This window comes from Malaclemys terrapin, chromosome 1, assembly GCF_027887155.1.
Source record: "Malaclemys terrapin pileata isolate rMalTer1 chromosome 1, rMalTer1.hap1, whole genome shotgun sequence".
Lineage (NCBI taxonomy): Eukaryota > Metazoa > Chordata > Testudines > Emydidae > Malaclemys > Malaclemys terrapin.
The window spans coordinates 38,175,277-38,197,411 of record NC_071505.1 but is presented as its reverse complement, the minus strand read 5'-3'; the positions used below and the strand labels follow the sequence as shown (position 1 = coordinate 38,197,411).

The window sequence follows — 22,135 nt, the reverse complement described above, 5'->3', positions numbered from 1 at the left end:
TAAATCTCAATTCATGTCTCAAACAAATTTGATAACCTGTTACTAACAACACCTTAAATTATTAAAGCTACAGTATTTTAAGAATCCCAAGTTACATATCTATGGTTTTTGCTTGCTTTTTGCATTACACTAATTTTAGACACTGAAAACAAATTTCTTAGTGCTGCACGTTTTAGTAAGCCACCTTCATGCCCACTCTATTCGGTGCTTATCTGGAGACCCATATGGCCCAATTGTTATTTAGGAAGCCTGAGGAGCAGCTCTAAGTCAATACAGGCTCCCCAGGGCTGCCTATGCTTCTGGTGCACATCAGAATTGCTATAGCCCCAAACCCTACCTATGCAGGTACATTCTAGGCCAGGGAATATGGTGTTGGGATCCAGCGAAGGGATGCCTCCAGCAGCCCCATTGAAGAAATTCTCCTCCAATACCTAGCAGGCTGTTTATAGCTCCTGTACAGGGATGGAGCAGCACAGAGGGGCTTGGAGAGATGGTTGGGAGAATGCCACCCATAATTTCTCAAACTGACTCTCTCTATAGAATCAAGTTGTCTTTTAAAATTTCTCTTTTAAAAACAAAAAAATTTAAACTATGCTGACAGTGTTCCTTTAAAAAATCATCAGTGTTGCTGTTTGGATGGGGTTTTTACAATGGTATTAAATCTAAACCCTCTCGTTTGAAGAAAGAATAGTCCCACACAAACAAATTTTCTGATGCCCCAATCTACAGAGACGATGCCTTGTAAACTAGCATTCCTGTGGTATCTTATGCAACAATAACCACAGAACACACTATTTGAAAATAGACAAGCATAAAGGTCTTCTGATAGAAGTGAATTGTACAGTTGAAATTGGAAACTTCGACACAATTATGCAACAGCCAGGAATTCTACCCAGAGTGGAGCATAAATAACCTAAACTGTGAGGAAATGTTCTCTTAGAAAGTCTCATTAGAACCCAATACAACAGGGGTGAGCAAACTATGGGCCACATTCAGCCCATGGGACCGTCCTGCCTGGCCTCTGAGCTCCTGGTCCGGGAGACTAGCCCATGGCCCCTCCCCTGCTGTCCCCCCTCCCCTGCAGCCTCAGCTCGCTCGCTCCACCGCCGACACAATGCTGTGGGCAGTGGGGCTGTGAGCTCCTGGAGCAGCGCAGCTGCAGAGCTCGGCCTGACCCGGTGCTCTGTGCTGCGTGGTGACGGCGGTGGCTGTAGCGCCGCCAGCCACCGGTGCTCCAGGCAGCACAGTAAGGGGGTAGGGGGGGTTGGTTAGAGGGCAAGGGAGTTCGGGGGGTGGGCAGGGGTCAGGGTAGTCGGGGTAGGAACAAGGGGTTGAATGGGGGCCGGGTCCCGGGGGGCAGTCAGGGAGGAGGGGGGGTTGGATGGGGCAGTAGGGGGCTGTCAGGGGCAGCGATTCCGGTGGCAGTCAGGGGACGGGGAGAAGGGGTGGTTGGATGGGGCAGGGGACCCAGGGGGGGCCGTCAGGAATAAGAGGAGGGGTTGGATGGGGCGGCGGGAGACCAGGGGCAGTCAGGGGACAGGAAGTGGGGGTGTGTGGATGAGGCCATGGTCCCAGAGGGGCCGTCAGGGAACAGGGAGAGTTGGATGGAGCCGGAGTCCCGGGGTGAGAGGGGGCTGGAGGGCAGATAGGAGGTGGGGGGCCAGGCCATGACCCCCTCTCCTAACCGGCCCTCCATACAATTTAGAAAACCCGATACGGCTCTCAGGCCAAAAAGTTTGCCCGCCCCGCTATACAAAGAACAAGACAAAACCCACATACATTATATTTCTTCACATGAACTTCTAATTGGAGAAATAAACTACTGGGTTATTCTGAACAGAGGTAAACCAACATTCCAACTCTGTACATTCCAACAATACCTTTTATCTAGTACTTTGAAAACAGAAAGGAAGCTTCAGAATACCCCTGTAACGTAGGTGCTACACATTTTTATCCCAATTTCCAGATAGGGAAGCTGAGGCACCAACGATAAAAGATGTGGGAGCCCATAATCACACAAGTCCTTGTTTCTCAACTCCCTATCCTGTGCTCAGACCATTAGGTGCTACCTCCTAACACTAGACAAGTGACACAGCAAAGAAGGCGCCTTTGTGCTGCCGCCGCCACAGGGAGCTGATTTCCGGCAGACAGGCCGGATGTTTGTTGACTGGTATTTTGAAATAAACCAGACAAGTTACTTGGTTAAGAACAGGTCCCCATCTCTCTGCCCCCCAGAGACCTCTCCAGGCTGGGGGCCTGTCCAGCTCAGAGCTAGGGACAGGATCTCCCTGCCCGCACCCGCAGCACAAAGCACAGCTGGCATCAATGGCACAGGCTAGAGCCACCCTCACCTCTGACCAGCCACAGGGACTACTGCTCCCACAGGGAGGCGCGTGACGCAGGCAGCTCAGCCTGGAGCATCGCGGGGAGAGGAGCTGGCCTCACAGGCCTGCCCTAGGGCCCGCTGGCCTACAGGGCTGCCCGCGGGGCTGCGGCGAGTCAGGGAGCGATACCTGTGGCCGCCGGCCGCTTCTCTCCGAGTCCCTCCCCGTCTGCCCGCCGCCAGAAGTAGGCCAGGGCTCTGGACAGCAGCTGGAGCATCCCCAGCCCTGAGTGGGGCGCGAGCGCTGGGGCCCGCCCGCGCCACCTGCAGCCTCCAGACGCTAGACAGGAGCCTGAGAACTTCGATGGAAGCTTCACGCCCCACACCCGCTCTACTCCCGGCTTCAGTCGCCGCTCCCCGGAGTCACGTGACGGCACGCCTCCCTCCCCCCACGTGGGCGCGGCGGCGGTTCGTCGCGGGGTGAAGGGGGCTGAGAGCCTAACCTTGCGCAGGCGCAGTAGTGGGCTCTGCGCGCGGGGATCTAACCGCTGTTCTCTGTCGCAGCCCGAGGCCCTGGTAGAAGCGGCAGCGGTGCAGGTCCCGAGGTCACATGCAGGGCAGCGCCCCTCGCACACAGAGCGCTGGGCAGGAGGGTTGTTCCCTGCTGTGTTGGGCATCCAAGCTCCGTCCCCCTGCTCTGAAGGTCGGGGATGGATCCTTCCCCCTCGGGGCCAGACTCCTTCACATGCCCTAGGGAGCCCACCACCTCTGAACAAGCCATTGTGGCCTCTTCCCCGGGGTGCCCCACTTCCACATGCCACGGGGGCCTGACCTGCCTGGGGGGGGGGTACCCACAGCAGGAGGCCAAGCCATGGGGTGATGCACAGCAGGGGCAGGAAACCTGTGGGTGTTACCAGGCAGCATCTCTATGCTCTTGACCCATAAGGACTGTTGCTATTCGCAGGCATGAGCCAGGAACTCGAGTTTCTAATGCTAACAAGCCCTAGTCGCAGGAACCTTGGCTGGTGCAGGGCCCATGATGCACCTGGAAGGGGAGGCCACAATTTACAAGGTGCTGGTCTGGCTAGCTGTCAGGGGAATGCTGTGGAGGGATGCAGAGTAGCACTAAATCCAGTGCTTTGGTCATTGGAGATGGACCCAAACCCTGTTTCCTGACATCAGACGTGGATTTATTTTGGAGATACCACAGAGCCAAAGATACCCTTGTACCCTCCTATTGGTGTGCTCCTATAACTGTCTTTCCATAATTCTGTACTGTGCTAGGGTTGCCAACTTTCTAATCGCACAAAACCAAACACCCTTGCCCAGTCCCCTGTCCCGCCCATTCCCTGAAGTTCTGCCCCTTCTCCGAGGCCCCCCTCACTCCATTCACCCTCCCTCTGTCGTTCGCTGTCCCCCACTGTCACTCACTTTCACCTTCACCGGGCTGGGGTATGGAGTTGGGGTTGGCGTGTGGGAGGGTCTCCAGCTGAGGGTGTGGGCTCTGGGGTGGGGCCAGAAATGAGGGGTTCAGGGTGCAGAAGGGGGCTCTGGGCTGGGGTTGGGGTGCGGGAGGGCATGCAGGATGTGGGTTCTGGGAGGGAGTTTGGGTGCAGAAGGAGGCTCAGGTTGGGGGCAAGGGGTTTGGGTGTAAGAGGGGGTGAGGGCTCCGACTGGGATTGTGGGCTTTGGGATGGGGACGAGGGGTTTGGGGTGCTACATAGCTGGTGCTTGGGGCAGGGGCAGCGTGCGGAGCTCCCCTGGCCGCCCCTGCGCCTAGGAGCCAGATGAGCTGGACATGCCAGCCACTTCCAGGAGCCATGCAAAACCAGTGCAGGCAGGGAGCCTGCCTTAGCCCCACTGCGCCAACGACTGGACTTTCAGCGGCCAGGTCAGTGGTGCTGACTGGAGCCAACAGGGTCCCTTTTCGACGGGGTGTTCCAGTCGAAAACCGGATGCCTGGCAACTCTATATTGTGCCTAGGATGTTTGCACCCTTATCTGCCAGTTCATGCTTTCAAGGGTGATGTACGTACCTGCTCATTTGAGCATGTCTGTCATTACAGCCACTAGAAGTGGTACATAAATACCTTGAGGGAAGATAGTCAGACATACAAATGTAGCATGTTATTATATAGATTCTTATATAGATTATTTATTCTCATGTCATCTAAATTTTACAGGATTTTATCAGAATTACTACTTTTGCTTGTTTTGAAACTTGGCATAATTAAATTTTACACCAAATATTCTTAATCTGATTTGGGAGGAAAAAATATGTATTTTTCCTTCATTATTTTTCTTTCAATCAATGACTCCAGGGGAAATGTAATTTTAGTGAATCTGCTAGTTCAGTATCTTGAGTTTCGATTATGCATTTTCCCCAGTCTTCCTTTTTTAACTGAGATTGAGTAGCGTTCTTCAAATATTTCTTACGCTGGGGCATTGGTTTGGAAGAGTAGCGCGTGTCCGTGTCTGAGAGAGATGAGGTAAAAACACTCAGAAGGACATAGAGATGGAGAAAAGCAGCCTCATGGAGAGCCAGAGAAGCCCTGGTAACATAACCCTTTGATAAAAGCTAAGAGAGAGAACTTTTGGGTAAAGTGCTGACTGAAAGAAACTTGGAACTGTGAGGAATGAAACCAGTCTCCTGTTGTTTGATTTCTAATTTGTTCAGGGAAAGAGGACTTTGTACAGTCTTTATAAATAAGCAGGATTACATCAAAGAAATACCCAATGTCATTATCAAAAAGAACAGGAGTACTTGTGGTACCTTAGAGACTAACACATTTATTTGAGCATAAGCTTTTGTGGGCTACAGCCCACTTCATCAAATGCATTTAGTGGAAAATACAGTAGGAAGATATATATATACACAGAGAACATGAAACAATGGGTGTGACCATACACAATTGACAAGGAGATGTGAGGAACTGGGGGGGGGGGAGGGAGAATAAGCATGGGGAAATAGTTTTCTTAAAAAAGTTTATGCACTTCAGGGTGTTTAACAAATATATATTATTTCAGAAACTCTGTGTCTTTCCCCTCCCCCCCTACAGTTCCTCACATCTCCTTGTCAGTTGCTGGAAATGGGCCATTTTCATTACCACTACAAACAGTCCTTTTTCTCTCCCACTGATAATAGCTCACCTTAACTGATCACTCTCCTTATAGTGTGTATGGTAACACCCATTGTTTCATGTTCTCTGTGTATATATATATCTTCCTACTGTATTTTCCACTCTATGCATCCGATGAAGTGGGCTATAGCCCACGAAAGCTTATGCTCAAATAAATTTGTTAGTCTCTAAGGTGCCACAAGTACTCCTGTTCTTTTTGCGGATACAGACTAACATGCTGCTACTCTGAAAAATGTCATTATGAGTTTCTCTTACTAACGGAAGCAACCTGCCAGTCCCATAATATTTTATTGAGGATCACACTATGCAATTATTATCTATTTTATCATTGGAGAAAGACACAGATGGTAGAAATATTTGCATAGCGTTCTTCCATGAACAAAAAGGAACATAGGATTAATTATTTAGGGCCAATCTGTGCTAAGCTACATAGTGTATCTTCAACATAAACTACAGTCATCTATGATACACGATGAATTGCTAAGTCTTTAGTCTGTTCAAAACAATTGTCAAATTTTAATTATTTGATTTTTTTGTAATAGTGGCTGATATTCACCTTTTTTGTTGAAGAATTTAATGTTTAATATTAGTACATATTGAAAAATGATGGCTTTTCTGAAGTTTTTGAAGCATACTCTGAAAGGTGCTGTTTTTTCAATGTACTGCAGTTTGAACTGTTTATTGGTTACAGTGCAGTTTTAAGTGTGTACAAAAGACCCTCTAATTGCTGTAGCTGTCATGATGCCAATATCTTGAGGGTAGATGCATTCCTGTATTTTTTCATTTCCTACTAAGCAGAAAGAAGAGATTCAGTTGGACCATGACTATTGCATGTTACTGTTGCCTACTAGAATGTTAATTGTATTGTTTGACTAAAACTATGTTCTGTAAGGCTCAGTGCCAATATGAGTCAAATGTGCAAAGTTTATCTGAACATTCTGAGAAAACCAAGATTTAGTCATCAAAATATATTCACAAAAAATTCATTGGAAAGAGGCAAAGCATTCTTCTTGGTAGACACAGAGTTTCTGAAATAATATATATTTGTTAAACACCCTGAAGTGCATAAACTTTTTCTCTTATAAACTTTATTTAAGAAAACACTATACTTTCAAGTGTTCTCTCTCCTGTGAAATAAGAACTAAATTATTTGGAAATAATTCTATGTAAAACATTATTATTGGATATGGTAACATATATAACTTTGTTAAATTTATTATATATATTTTATTTAAATGTCTGTTATAATGTAGCACACTCATTTGGAAAAACATAAAGTTTAAATGTTTGCGTACCTATGGGTTTGATTTGGAATCAGGCTTATGAGAATATAGTACAGTCATCTTCCAGTGTATTCTCTTCATTAAAATTCAGGAGGCATTACTCTGTTCCCTGGCTTAACTGCAGTTTTTGCTGTGCTTTTGTTCCGTATGAATAGATGTTGTTGAAAGCCAAAGTGGAAGAGCAAACTTTTCAACGGCAGAATGAATCACTGAGCAGTGAGAATATCACAAAGTGTACAGACAATTCTACTCACAAAACTATTTTAAACTGACAACTAACTTTTCAATTTAAGGTAAGCATGCAGGTTTTTAACTGTTGAAAACTGTACAATAAATTATAATAATCTACCTATTATTGAAGGCATCAGAATGGGTTGGAAAAGAGAGAAGTGAACAAAAAAATTAGCTAAATTTACAAACCTAATGATTGTTACTAGATACCATTTTAAAAAAGCAATAAAATATGTTATAACTGAAGTATTCTGAATAAATGAATCCATCTGAATCATTTTAAAGTCTAAATATAATTTTTAGATCTTTGAGGATGATGCTTAAAGCCAAATGAAAATTAGGATATAAACATGTTTAGAAAAACTTCACAGTCTCTTAATAATGTTTAAAAGAAAAAAAAAACTTTAGTTTTAGATATATCTACAAAGTTTACACTTAAATCACTAAATGCTAATTTTCTTTTGCTCTAGATCTTCTTCTAAAGATCTTTCTTAAATCCAATTTTATGAAATTAACTACGGTGTAAACAAAAAAGTGTTTTAGACATAAACACTTTTATTTACACTACAGTATAGTATTGTTGACTATGGATATAGGAAATTCTCTTCTTGTATAGAGCTTAATTAGTTAATGTTTGTACAGTACTTTGAAGATGTAAACTGCTAAGCACTAATTATTATTATTATTATTAGTTTATTATTTAATTTATTAAATTCTAACTGGATGAAGAGCAGTTTTAGTGCTCATGTGTCTAAAGATGTACAAAAACAAAACCACACTTTTTGGTATCTGCTTTTAGTTTGCATTTTCATGGTTTTTTAAAAATTTACCTCTATAAAGTGTTATGACCAGGGAAGAAGGTTACAGAGAAGAATTTAATTATGACAGGATGCCAACTTTGGAGCGTGGAAAGCAAGAGAATGGAAATTATGTACCAGATATCAAATCTAGTGACCTTCAGATATCAACGAGGTTTCATCCTTGTTTTAGTTATAGAACATGGATCTTTTCTTTGTTGATGGGGGTAAGTATTTTAAACATACTATTGCATTTCATACTGCAAGGAAAGTCTTGATAACTGTGAAGTTGTTCCTTTTGGGAAAGTTAATGAAATTAATCTCTTTACTGATGATGTTCAGGAGATGAAAATGTATAAATATTAAAATTCTATGTTCAAACAGAAACATATTTAGCAACTGTAAATACATTTTCTAGCTAAATACATCACTTTTGTAAATCTGTTCAAGGCAGTGGTTTTATACCAAGGCTGAATTTGACCTGTAGTGTCCAAACATCACAATCTGAGAACATAAATCTGTTAGTGGCAAATATCAGGACACAGTCTCCCAGCAAGATGGTGACTGATCCTTTTCTTGGTCAGGATCTCTCCCAGGGGTCCAAAGATGCTGGTGCCTTTGTCTTCTTAAGTGAAAGGGACAACTTGGAAAGGTTTTCTGCCCCTTTCTTTCATAGTCTAGTGAACCTTTGAAGAGGATTCTTCTGAAGGTTACCCCTCAAACCAAAGTTTATCCAGACAGTGAGGAGGGTGACATGGAGTCTGGTGGTGAAAGAGGCTCCATTCTCTTTCTTCCTTCACTTGTGTTTGCTAAAATGGAAATTGTTCTGTTTCCTGGCATTACTTTGACTTACAGTAATTCCAAGCCTCGTTCACCTTCAGATCCTTGAGTTCTTCAGTTCAGTCCACTTCCCTAACTAATTCCCTTGTTTTTTTTACAGTTTGCCCTTTTGAAATTGAGGACCAAGTTACAGATTTAGTTTTGTTTATCCTTCCATTTAGTTTAAACTGAATTAGCTCATGATCACTCAAACCAAGGCTGTCCCCTACCCATTCTTCTATGTGGTCCTCACTATTCATCAATACTAGATCTAAAATGGCATCACCTCTTATTGGTTTGGTGACTATTTGGTGAAGAAATCTGTCAGCTATCACATCCAGGAAAATCTGGACCTTACTATTATTAGTAGCACCTGTCCTCCAAACTATAGCTGAGAAGTTAAAGTCTCCCATAATCACACAATTCCCAGTAGTATTTATTTCATTAAAACATTAAAAAGGTCTCTATCCACATTGGATCCTGGGAGTCTATAGCACACCCCAAGCACTATCCCAGGGGACCCTCTGGCAGCTTTCTTTCTGAAAGTGATTTTGACTCAAACAGACTCTCTTTTATCCATTCCATCACTTCTAATTGCTTTAGAGCAGGGGTCGGCAACGTTCGGCACGCGGCTCGCCAGGCTAAGCACTCTGGTGGGCCGGGCCAGTTTTATTTACCTGCTGACGCGGCAGGTTCGGCCGATCGCGGCCCCCACTGGCCACGGTTCGCTGTCCCGGGCCAATGGGGGTGGCGAGAAGCCGCGGCCAGCACATCGCTCGCCCACTCCACTTCCTGCCGCCCCCATTGGCCCGGGACAGCGAACCGCAGCCAGTGGGGGCCGTGATCGGCCGAACCTGCTGCGTCAGCAGGTAAACAAACTGGCCCGGCCCACCAGAGTGCTTACCCTGGCGAGCTGTGTGCTGAACGTTGCCGACCCCTGCTTTAGAGTCTACCTCAAAATTAATATACAATGCTACTCCACCACCTTTCCTTTATTTCTGTCTTTCCCGAACAGCACATACTCTTCAATATCTGTACTCCAGTCATGACTACAATTCCACCAGATTCCAGTGAGAATCTAGCAGCATCATTTGTTCCCACATGAAGGACAATCATGGATTCTTTCCTGCTCCAACTAGGATACTCTTCACCCTCAAGTTCACATCCTGTATCTTAGCTTCCCGCAGAGAGCACACCCTTCTGTTCTCTAGATCAGCTGTGGTGACAGGCCTGTTAGTTCTTCTTAGTAGAGAGTCACCAGTCACATAGACCTGCCTCTTCCTGGTGTTAGTGTGATTGTCTGGTCTGACTTCTGTTCTTTCTTGCTGCAAGTCCCCTTGTCTTTTGTTCTCCCTTGCAATCTTCTGCAAGTCATCCTCTGTCCTCCGTGGCTCTAAACTCTTCCCCTCTTCTTGTAGGAGTAGCCACTCTTCTCTTCTTCTTTGCCCTCCCACCTAGTTAGTTACTGCCTTCTGTGCCCCTCCTTCATTTTACAACTCAGCATATTTGTTCTTGAGCTCTATTTCTCCTTCACTCGCCGGTCTTTTCCTCTGCTTGGTTCTCACAGTCACATGTTTCCACTGGCCACTTTCCTCACCCACAGTTCTCCAGTCCAGCTTACATTGGCAAGTCTTGACTTTTCCCTTCAGCCTCCTCTTGCCTTCCCTCCATCATCATCTTCAATCAACCATCATTTCTACCTGCATCCATTATGCCATTTCTTTCAAGGGTGTACTTCAGCAGATAATGGCTCAGACTACCATACTCATGATGAAACCCAAAGTGGGCCAACAAGGGAATGAGATGCGGATGCTTGTCTCTCAATGTGGGCTCAGTCTGATGCTCTGCTTAGGCCAGTTAGGCCTGGTCTACACTAGCAGGAAGGATCGATCTAAGTTACGCAACTTCAGTTACGTGAATAACGTAGCTGAAGTCAACATACTTAGACCTACTCACCGCAGTGTCTTCACTGCGGTGAGTCAACTGCTGCCGCTCTCCCGTTGACTCTGCCTGCGCCTCTTGCAGCGGTGGAGTACAGGAGTCGACGGGAGAGCGCTAAGGGGTCGATTTATTGCGTCTAGACAAGACATGATAAATCGACCCCTGCTGGATCGATCGCTGCCCGCCGATTTGGCAGGTAGTGTAGACATACCCTCAGTCTCACCTGTTCTTCATGGAATGGGCCAATTCACTTCCCAGGGCACACTGCTATCTCCCTTTCATTAGCCATCTGACAAACTGGCTCTCTGCTCAGAGTGGGAAGATATAAAATGCAGCACTGAAAGCACCTCCAAGATATAGTATACATAAAATATAAGAATAATTGGGTGGTATAGTGGTTTAAAACAGTAGAAGCATGATAATATCTGCATTATTTGCTTGGATCTTGGTGTATCTGCAGTTTTAGGAAGTGGAAGCCATAGAATTTGCACTCTCCTACATGGAAATAACTCAAGAAGGCAATAATGGGACATGAATGTATTGTTTTTCCTATGTTCTGAACCAATTAGGCCCATTAATCTTCTAAGGTCTGAGTTCATTCCCACCTAAATAAAAATGATTATTTTACTGTTGACTTCAAGTGGACCTGGATTAGATCCACAATCTGTGAATTCAGTAAAACAAACAAGGGTAATACTCAAAATAAATATCTATTTCTTAAAAACAAAACAAAAAACCCCCAGATGATTTAAAAGGGTATTTAGGTGAGGGTCACTGAGATTCACAGGGCAAACTGCAAACAAGAAAAACACAGCAGCAGGGGTGGCTCTATGTATTTTGCTGCCCCAAGCATGGCAGTCAGGCAGCTTTCGGCGGCGTGCCTGCAGGAGGTCCGCCGGTCCCGCGGCTTCAGCGGCAATTCGGCGGCGGGTACGCCAAAGCCGAGGGACCGGCGGACCTCCTGCAGGCATGCCGCTGAAGGCTCCCTGACTTCTGCCCCCACAGGACCGGCAGGCCGTCCCCAGCACGCGCTTGGTGCGCTGGTGCCTGGAGCCGCCCCTGCACAGCAGTATGGTGGAGAAAGGTAAGAAACCAGTCCTTTCATCAGTGTATTCAAAAACTCATACTGATTTTAATTCTGCATGTAGCATGGGCCAGATTGGGTATAACAATTAATACTTGCATGTGTGCATATAAATAGTATTCTGTATTCTGCCCTGTAAAATTGAATAAATGGTGAGACTGTAATTCTCCAAAAGGGGTTATAATAATTCATACATTTCTAAATCAATTATGTATTTGTGAGGGCCTTAGTATAAATATAACAGGAAAAGCCAAAATTGAAAACCAGACTACATTTATGATTGGTCAGCTTTGTACAGGTAAGGTTTTTTCATAATCCAAAGCTCAGCACACGGAATTCTTGAATTGCATATACAAGGTTTGGAACAATGTAAAAACCTGATTGTTCAAAACTATATGCCAAAAAGCATTCATGTACAATTTTGTGAGCATAAATTTAGAGGTTCAGTTGAGAGCCCTTTGATATTTTGGTCCTAAAAGGTTCATTTTTATAATCAAGCTATTTCAAAATTCAATTATGATATGACTACCTTCTAAGTATTTCTTTATATATTTGCCAAGTCATTAGACAATACTTAGCTCAGATGTGCTTGTACAATCCAATATTGTTTTAAGAGCCAGCAAAGCATGTTCTTTTGACCTGTACAGCTTTTGATGTTTTGCTTCATTATCAATTGTACAAAGACTGTGTTATTAAAAGTTCAAAAGTACTTTATTTTGAAAGGATTACTGGTTTTCATCTGTCCATTTGCTCTTTTTATACATTTTGACATTAATTTATACCATATTGTTGCTTTGCAGACTTGCCTTCTTGTTACTTCTGGATTTTCACTTTATCTGGGAAATATTTTTCCATCTGAAATGGATTATTTACGTTGTGCAGCAGGTTCAGTAAGCATTCTTAATTAATTGCTGTGGCTGTCTGAGAATGCACACCATAATAAATAATTTTATGAACTTAATTTCCTTTTAATCTGTCTCTCTTCTTCATGCTCAAACTTTCTCCACCCACGTCATCATTTTATCCAACATTATACCTCCTCTCCCACCCACACAATAAATGTTCCATATGTAGGTTTTCGCTGTACATTAAAGCTAAAGGGTTTTCACAAAGAATTGTTAGTAATATTGTGCTTGTTAAACAGCTGCCTGGTTTCTCACCAAAAGTGAGATGTGGGATGGGATGCAGTGATGCCCATGTATATTTTTTATATTATAAATTGTCTCCTGCTGCAGAGAAACCTCTAGGGAGGAAATTGCGGTTAAGATTCCCTTGTGGTCCCTCACCGTATATTGTATCTGGTGGGTAGATGCTATTATGATAGATGGGTTTCATTCTCTCTCTCTCTCTCTCTCGGGTTTTATAAGGTGTACGTTACCAAGGTATCTAAATGTTAACAGAATGAAAGGTGTTCTATAAATATTATTACTTTATTAGTAAAATCTGTAATAATTTGACACTCTAACCATTGAACAACAAAGATAGGATTTTATGATATTGTTCCACTGCTGTGGTAATTTTTTTCATCTATCAAAATTTTGCAACAGACACCAGTTTGAGAGTTAAAGAATAAGGTTGGTAGAACAGATCACGTTAAGCTATACACAACCATGGTCAATTTTTCCTATGGCATTTATCATCTCCATTTTAGATCTCGGTGGGTATGATGAAGTTAGCTCAGATTCCTTTGTATACTGAAATACTCTACTGTGTCATTGTTATTTTGGTGATATATATATATATATATATGTAGCAATCTTGTTTCTAATTTAGGGCAAGACTGATACTTTATTCTGAGTAAAGGACAGTGTAGCTGTATGACCACAGAAGCAGCTCAGGGAAGAGATTGTGATTCAGAGAGTGCAACAGGAGAAAAACAAAAGTATTCTAAGGTTCACTTTGCCTCTTCTCTTTGTGTCTTGCATCAAGTGCAACTTGGTCAGACTCATGGGTCAAAAAGAGAGTATAAAGTCTTTACCAACATATTACAAATTGGGAAATCAATGGCAAAACTCCCATTAACTTCAGTGGGAGCAGGATTAGGCCCTGTGTTAATGTTAACATGGGGGAGGGGAAGGGATTGTTGCTTTCACTCATTTAATCATTTTTCTTCCTTTAAAAATGTTCCCTCCTTTTTTGCTAACGTTAAAAATTGTAAATTAAGTGCTGGAGAGACACTATCGAGCATGTTAGCTAAATGCTAATCTGCTGTTATACTGGTTCTCACTGGCAAATTGACACTGTACAAATGTGGGACTCAAAGGGTGAACCCTGGCCTCAGTGAAGTCAATGGTAAAACTCCCATTGACTTCAGTGGGGCTGGGATTTGACCCAAAATATCCCTTGGACACAGAAGATGATTAATAGAGCTGAAAAAAATAATTGTTTTTTTGGTTCAGTGGCTGAGCTAAAAAATCTGGAAAAAAACATTTGTTTAGTTTCGACCCAAATTGAATTTTTTTTTCTCACTGAAACAATAAAAACAAAAAAATATTATTCACATTGACCACCGTGTTTCAAATGGTGATTCAAAAGGACATTATGAAATGAAATGTTAATTTGAAATGATGTTTTCTAAATGAAATGTTGATTAAAATGGATGTTTTCCAAACAGGGTAGAAATGGGTTGTTTTGCAAATGTTGAAATGAAACATTTTGACATGTCCAAGATATTTTTTTCCCAGGGTTATTTTTGACCTGAATTCACAAATATGTCTGTGCCCTCCACAATGCATTTTTCAGCAAATTTGCTATTTACTGAAAAAAATTGCCTAGCTCTAATGATTAGTGAAGGAAGCACAGATGATGTGGAATTAATTTTTTTGGCTAAAAACCATTTTCTATAACTTTATTTTCATAGTTTTCTGTTTCACTTATAAATATCTTCTAACACTGCAGTAACATCCTAAATGTGTGGAATGGAATGGAGCCTGCAATGAGATACAAACCTCATAAGGATGAACACTTGTGAGATAATAAGGTCTCTTCAGGAAAGTTTTCCTTTATGGAATGTAGACTATTTTTTCCCAGTACAACTCGCTATAGGCCACATTCTGCCCTCACATATAAACAGCTTCCAGTGAAGTCACAGGGGTCACAAGTACAGTTCTGAAGACATAATATAACCCCACAAATTAGTTTTACAAGGATCTTCAAAATTGAACTATCGTGAAAGCTGGTCAATTTTTAGGTCTAACAACTTTGGCTTTGTCTCTTTAAAATAACACGAAGGGTCCAGGGTTTCTTTTGTCTGCTTTAGAACTTTAGGCTTGCTGGAATTAATTTAAACTAACAAAGGCATGACATTTCTCCAGAAAGACCGCTGTTCTTTCATTGAAAGCCTAGCTATTGCAGCATACACTTAACAGTGAGAGACACTGTAGTTCATTACTGCTCTGAATCCCCTGGAATATTAAAATACAACCCATACTTGTTGCGTTTGAGACAAGTGTGGCAGCCTTTGCTCTGAATCTCCAAGCTTTTGTTTGCTTGTTTGACCCTTCATATTATTTGAATATATGTTTATGATTTATTTATTTCTCCTTTTTCCCTCATATTATTCATTCGTTTTCTAATGCAAAATGGATAAAGGAAAATTATTACAATATGTACCAGATCCTCTAAGAAACATGTATACTATTCTTATTAACATACATTTATGGGTTTTTTTGTAAGCAATTCTATTAATCTTTTGCTTCATTTATTTTTTCTAGTGTATCCCTTCAGCAGTTGTGAGTTTTGCTATAGCAAGAAACAAAGTTAATGTGGTAAGTGCTTGGAGGTTATATGATTATTAATCTTTTATTCTTTGGTTAGCTGAAAAAAATTCTTTTTGCAATTGTTTTACAGATACCCAATTTCCAGATTCTATTTGTTTCTACATTTGCTGTAACAACAACGTGTTTAATTTGGTTTGGATGCAAACTTGTTCTTAATCCATCGGCAATAAATGTGAGTTATGAAAAAATTATCAGCCATCTATGTATTTGTCTTTCTCATAGACTTAGAGACTTTAAAGCCAGAAGGGACCATTAAGATCATCTATTCCAGGGGTTCCCAAACTTTGGTTAGCGGCTTGGTCAGGGTAAGCCCCTGGCAGGCCACGAGACGCTTTGTTTACCTGAGCGTCTGCAGGTATGCCTGCTCTCAGCTCTCAGTGGCCGCGGTTCACCGTTCCCGGCCAATGGGAGCTGCGGGAAGTGACGCGGGCCGGGCCACCGCTTCCCGCAGCTCCCATTGGCTGGGAACGGTGAACCATGGCCACTGGGAGCTGCGAGGGGCCATACCTGCGGATGCTCAGGTAAACAAAGCATCTTGCAGCCCACCAGGGGCTTACTCCGAACAAGCTGTGAACCAAGTTTGGGAACCCCTGATCTAATCTGACCTCCTGCACATTGCAGGTCACAGAACCTTGCCTACCTACTCCTATAATAGATTCATAACTTCTGGCTGAGTAACTGAAGTCCTTAAATCATGATTTAAAGACTTCAAGTTACAAGTTACAAAGTCACCATTTACTCTACTTTAAACCTGCAAATGACTCATGTCCCATGCTGCAGGTGAAAAACCCCAGGGTCTCTGCCAATCTAACCTGTGGGAAAATTCATTCCTGACCTCTCCTCTGTCTTTACATAACACATTGCTGACTAAGTTCATCAATAGTGTAATTTTATTTCAGTCAATGCAGTTATAACAGGGATTAATTTGGCCCCATAAACCTACATATTATGGAATGTATCAGAAGGAATTATTCAGCAGAAATTTTCTGTAGTATTCTGAGTCACAAAAGGCAGAAAGAGTATATAACTTGGGCCAGATCCTCAGCTGAGGTCAATGAGCATTTGCTAGCCAGGAATGGTAGGAGAACCTACCCACACTCCCTATTCTGACAGCTGAGATAAATGGAAGGTACAAGAGTCTGTTTTGACTTGGCACCACCCAATGATCTTTCTACATGGGAGGAGGGGAGTGTCTGCCAGATGTAGGATCATGGGCAGTGGGTGAAGCCCAAGGCCCCACCCCCTCTTGTTGCTCTCAGCCCTCCCATGGCCCGGGGCAGGGCTGAGAGCTCTGCTCCTCCCTCCCCATGGCCCCAGGTGGGGGGTGGTGCTGAGAGCTCAGTCTGGCCACGGGTGGGGGGTGAGAGCTTGGCCCTGGCCAGGCCTGTGGCGGAGCTCTTGGCCTTGGCCGGAGCTCTGAGCCCAGAGCCCTACCCCTGTTCTGCCCCCACTCTGTCTCTTTCCCCTGAAGCCCCACCCCCTGCTCACTTTTTTCCTCCCCTTCCATTGAGGCCTCAAGACCAGAAAAGCTTCTCTAGCCCCGGGGCGTAGTGGGGGGAGATTTTTCTGGGGACTCAAATTGGCCAGGGCTCCGTGGGCCATGTGGTAATCTGCCACTTCCCCCCCAGAGGTGTGAGGTTTGAGGAGGCTTAGCTTTCCCCAGGCTCCATTACATGCTGCCCATGTGTAGGATCTCTTTGGATCATGGCTTTTGTCTCTGTAGAAGGCTTCCTATTCAGAGGAAAGGCTGGCTTATTATGGAAGGTTATAAAAATTATATGGGTGAAAGCTGTACAACTAACTTGGAAGAAAAAAACATATGCAAATCATTTCCCCAGTTGTCTTCCTATAGTGGTCCATGTACCCAGATTCTTGAATTAGACCCTCACATGTGCCTTCAAATTGATTAAATGGAAGTTTCTCTAGATCTTGCCTGGAATAATGCTCAGAAAGAGCCATTGGAGAGAGTAAGATCAGAAGAGAAAGGAAAAGCTGACTTGGTGGACATCTTTAGATTAGCCAAGCTTTAATTTTTTTTTAATGATGCTGGAATATAAGAAGTGAGGAGAGGTCCCAAACCTTGGTATTTTAGTGGATTGCATCTTCAGGCTAAGTCTGATCTTTTCCTTTTTCTTCTTTGACTGATAGGTGACCTCAGGAACAAACCTACAAAAAGCCTTTTATGACTAACATTTCTTTTGGAGTTCTTCACTGGTTAACTGGCATCCAGTCAATGAAGTTGACAACAGTCAACCAAAGAAGAATTCATCCACATTAGAATTGTTCTTACATTCAGCAATCACCATTAAAAAGTCAACATACAAAACAGCTAACATATAGTGGTATCGAATTCACACAATATTCCCTATACCTAGAAAAGAAAATACATATGGTATCTCAGATATCAATATGAGGTAATGTTGCTAAATTTTATTTCTTTATTTTTAATGGTGACCATTATATCTTACCTCTTTGGCCATCTACTAGACATTTAAAAAGTATAACAGAAAGCCACCAATATATAAATAAATAAATTGGAAATGAATGTTCTGTCCTTGCCTGTTAGCACCCAGAGAGTGTATCTCTGAATGTGTTTAACATAGTATTGTAAGTTGCTTTGAGATCTGTACACAAAGAACACTTTATAAAAGTTAGTTGTTGTTAGTATTATATAAGGCTTTTTCCAAAAACATTCTGACTGTTGCTAGCCCCAGTACAGTTACATCAGATTAGGAAGAGCAGAAACACTAGTGTAGAAAAAATATTGGCAGACCTTTAACTATTCTGTCATCTGCACCATTAGATGGTGGCTAAAATCCATACTGAGGCACCTAAATAACTGGTCTGATTTTCAGAGGTACAGAGCTTTCAAGTTAATAGTACAGTAGCTCTGAATATTTACTTTAGAACTTTTGAAAATCAGATCACTTTTATATATGTGCCTAAATTTAGACACCTACATTTGAAAATTTTGACCTTTAGCTCTAGTTCCTTTTGAGTGATTGTGTACCTATACATTCCACTGCAGGTGTATGTGCGCCCAGAGCACTCTAGTCGGAGACTGTTGACAGCAGTACCACAAGGCGGTACATGCGTCATTGTTCACAGAGCCTAGGGTGTAAAAGGGGAATGTTCACAGACTGCCTCTCAGTTCCTTCTCACCCCGCATGGCAAGAGTTGCAACTCCCTGTAGCTTTTGCTTAGGTTTGTCAGCTTTTGAGAAATTACTCCTTTATAATGTATACAGTTAATTTATTAGTTGTTTATAGTGTAATTAGTGGAGTTATAGACTGGGGCCCTGGTGGATTTATTATGAAGGAATCCCCTGGCTTCAAGCAGTGTGCCACTTGCAGGGTCATTACCCTGTTAGGATGGACACAAAAAGCTGCTTTATCTGCCTTGGTGAAGTGCCTTTGAGGGACAAATACCCTGTGTGTAACTTGTTCCCCACCAGAACGAAAAAAACAGAGAGATTTTCACCTCAAAGTGCATCTGATGAAGGAGTCAATCTGTCCTGTGTCAGAACCAGACCTTGACTACTAGAGATCAGATTCCACATTGATGAGGAATGCCCCTCCAGTTCCAAATCATAAATCCAGGGATAACACCATCCTTGTTCTCCTCGCCAGCCTCACTGAAGTGCTCCAGGCATTCCGACTTTGATAGACAGTCAAAGTCCCAGTCCTTGCCTCGCAAGAAGTACTCAATTAAGTCCTCTGGTTGAGGATTCAGAGCTTAAATACAAGCATAGGCCTTCCCCGGTGCTGTTTGATGCAGAAGTATTGACTCTGGCTTCCCCAAGGCCATCAAGACTGGTGTCTTCATCTTTATCATATCTGTCTTTTCCACATCCAACAAACTGGGCACTGGTGGCACTGTCACTGAGCACTTACCTTTGATTTTGCAGGCTTTCTAGTGGCAGAGGACCTACAGTGCATTCCACTGTTGCAATGCCCAGCACCGCCATTGGCATTGTTGGCTTTATCTCTGCAGCATTGATGTCTTCGTCTTCTCACCCTTCCATGTCGGCATTGCTGGCTCCATCAATACCATTGGCACTTCCAGCTCTGATTCCATCATCAGAGTTCCAGCCTGTTTCGTTCACTTGCTCCCTTAATGCCATAGGATCACCAGTAGGTGTGCCCATTATCTAGACCCCTGCATACACCAACAGGGACTGCTTCTCCATTTACTGTGAAGAGTTACATCTCTTCCTCTGATTTGGACCATGAAAGTCTGGTATCCCTACTGAGGTTTCAGTCACCCTATATATCTTGTTTTAGAGACATTAGGACTCCACATTAGGACTAGCAAAGGATGTATTACCCTCCATAACCTTACTGGTCCTGGGATGTTCTAGAGAATCCAGACCTCCATCGGAGCTGTGATCCAGGAGGAGGTCCCCTTCTCCTTTATAGGAGTCCTCCAGAGAAGCCCCTTTTACAATACCACAGCCTCCTCTAGTGCCTGGGGAGGAAGGAGAGATAATGGAGGAACCCCTAGATGTGTTCCACACTCCCACATATCCTCTTCTCTGGCTGAGACTGCCACCCCAGAATCAACATTCCCCCTTCTGGAGAATTTCAAGGTCTTCCAGGACTTTATAAGGAGGGTGACCACATCCCTGGGGGTGTAATCAGAGGTTGTGCAAGACAACCCCTGTAAGCTCTTGGACATATTACAATCACCTGTCCTAGGAAGAATTGTCCTTCCTATTAATGAAGCCTTGATGGAACTGGCCAAAACCTTTTGGCAGATTCCAGCTTCCATCCTCCCAACATTTAAAGTGGGTGGATAGACACTACCAGGTTCCTCACAAAGATTTTGACTATTTCTTTACCCAACCTGGTGGTTATGGCTGCCAGTGAATGTTCTAGGAAGTCACAACCTAAGGCTACCTCCAAGCATAAAGAATGCAAGAAACTTGATATGTGTCGCAGGAAGGTTTACTCCACTACTAGCCTTCAGACGATGGTGTCTAATTTCCAGGCACTGTTATCCAATAAATGTTTGTTTATTGGTCAACAATTTCCAGATTCGCTGGCAAATTGACAGAGGAGTGCAGCGAGCAGTTTTTAGTCATCATTACTGAAGGTCACCTCACTGCTCGGACATCTCTCCAAGCAGCACTGACATGGACTCACCCTCTATAGCTACTGTCATCTCCATGAGATGTTCCTCTTGGCTAGCCCCGTGGGAGCTACAAAAGACAATAGAGGATTTGCCCTTCAAAGGGACTAAACGGTTTTCTCAGAAAACAGCTGATGCCATGCACAACTTAAAAAGACTCTTTGGCAATACTCCATGCTCTGGGAGCATACACTTCAACAACACAGAGAAAGCATTTTAGGTTTCAACCATACTATGGAATCTCCTTTCAGCAGAGGTCACAAGGCACTGCCAAAAAGAGGTCTCAGCTTCCCAAACATCACCGGTTGGCATTGTCTACAGGTCCTTCTCAACCAGACATCTTCGATTTCTAAACAGATGTTTTGACTATTCTATGGAGGGCTGCATATTGACCATATCACTCTCCCTTCCTTTGGGAAGCATCTATCTCCCTGTTACAGTGCTTGGGAGTAGATTACAATGGACAAATGGGTGCTTAGGATTGTAAAGGAGAGATATGTCATCCAATTTACTTCCCTTCCTTTCCCCAACCTACCTTCCCCATCCCTTTTCAGGGACTCATCTCACAAAGCCATTCTATTTCAAGAGATATGCTCTCTTCTGGAACTGGAGGCTACAGAAGAAGTCCCTTACCACCACAGAGGGAAAGGTTTCTATTCCTGGTACTTCCTGATCCCAGAGAAGTTTGGTGGCCTTCGTCCCATTCTAGATCTAAGAAAGCTGAACAGTTTCATCAAGAAAATCAAGTTCAGGATGTCACACTCACTTCCATTATCCCTTCCCTGGAGATTGGCATGCTGACCTTGATTTGTAGGATGCATACTTACAAGTAGCAATACATCCTGGCCACAGGAAGTATCTTTCATTCACAGCAGGCAACAACTAGTACAAAGTGCTCCCCTATGGGCTGTCATCAGGGCAACTGCATGTTGTGGTAGCGGCCCATCTGTACAATTTAGGTGTTCAGAGTTTTCCTTACCTAGGCTATTGGCTTTTTCATGGAACAACAGGCATCCAGGTCCAAAACAGAATCCTCATCATCAAACAGATATTCTCTCAACTGGATCTGAAACTAAACTTAGACAAATCAAAGTTGCAACCAGCACAATACATAACCTTCATAGGAGCAGACCTTGATGCCACTACTGCAATGGCTTTCCTTCAGACAGAAAGATTTCAGTCTGTAGCCTCTCCATCTAAAAGCCTCAAGTCCAACCCCATGACAAGAGTGCATTCCTGCCTGCAGCTCGTGGTCTCTTGCACATATATAACTTTGCATGTCAGACTTCACCTTCGCTGTCTGCTGGCCTTGCTCCATTTGGTATTTTGGCCAACGAGGCACTCTCTGGACATACAGATTTGCATCCCTGTGTGAGTGCTTCAGTCTCTGGACAGATGGTTGAATATGGGGAATGTGTGCAAAGGAGTTCCCTTTCTGTCTCCAGAACTGACCTTAGAAACAGATGCATCTATGATAGGCTGTAGAGCCCATCTTGGTCCACTTTGGGTGCAAGCTCTTTGGTCACCTCAGGAAGTCTCTGCACATAAACCTTTAGAGCCCCAGGCTATTTGTCAGCTCTGCAAGACATTTATGTTCACTGTCAAAAAC

General features: G+C 43.4%; 2 protein-coding genes across 5 annotated transcripts in view; one reads left to right on the top strand and one right to left on the bottom strand.

Annotated features, from left to right (window-relative positions):
• The window catches only part of MOV10L1 (Mov10 like RISC complex RNA helicase 1), an 82,008-nt gene extending 79,407 nt beyond the window's left edge, over window positions 1-2,601 (bottom strand). Inside the window, exon 1 of the mRNA XM_054016281.1 lies at window positions 2,514-2,601. Coding sequence (XP_053872256.1) covers window positions 2,514-2,601 — 88 coding nt within the window. The remainder of the gene's footprint in view (window positions 1-2,513) is intronic.
• A 4,311-nt stretch (window positions 2,602-6,912) lies between these two features.
• The window catches only part of MLC1 (modulator of VRAC current 1), a 32,585-nt gene continuing 17,362 nt past the window's right edge, over window positions 6,913-22,135 (top strand). The window contains exons 1-5 of one of the 4 annotated variants that reach the window (XM_054022133.1): window positions 6,913-7,038; window positions 7,817-8,000; window positions 12,418-12,507; window positions 15,331-15,384; window positions 15,467-15,568. In XM_054022133.1, the coding sequence (XP_053878108.1) occupies window positions 7,821-8,000; window positions 12,418-12,507; window positions 15,331-15,384; window positions 15,467-15,568 (426 nt within the window). In that variant the 5' untranslated portion in view covers window positions 6,913-7,038; window positions 7,817-7,820. Of the gene's footprint in view, window positions 7,039-7,816; window positions 8,001-11,558; window positions 11,618-12,417; window positions 12,508-15,330; window positions 15,385-15,466; window positions 15,569-22,135 lie in introns of those variants that run through there. The other 3 variants (XM_054022141.1, XM_054022151.1, XM_054022160.1) reach the window with 3 other exon arrangements.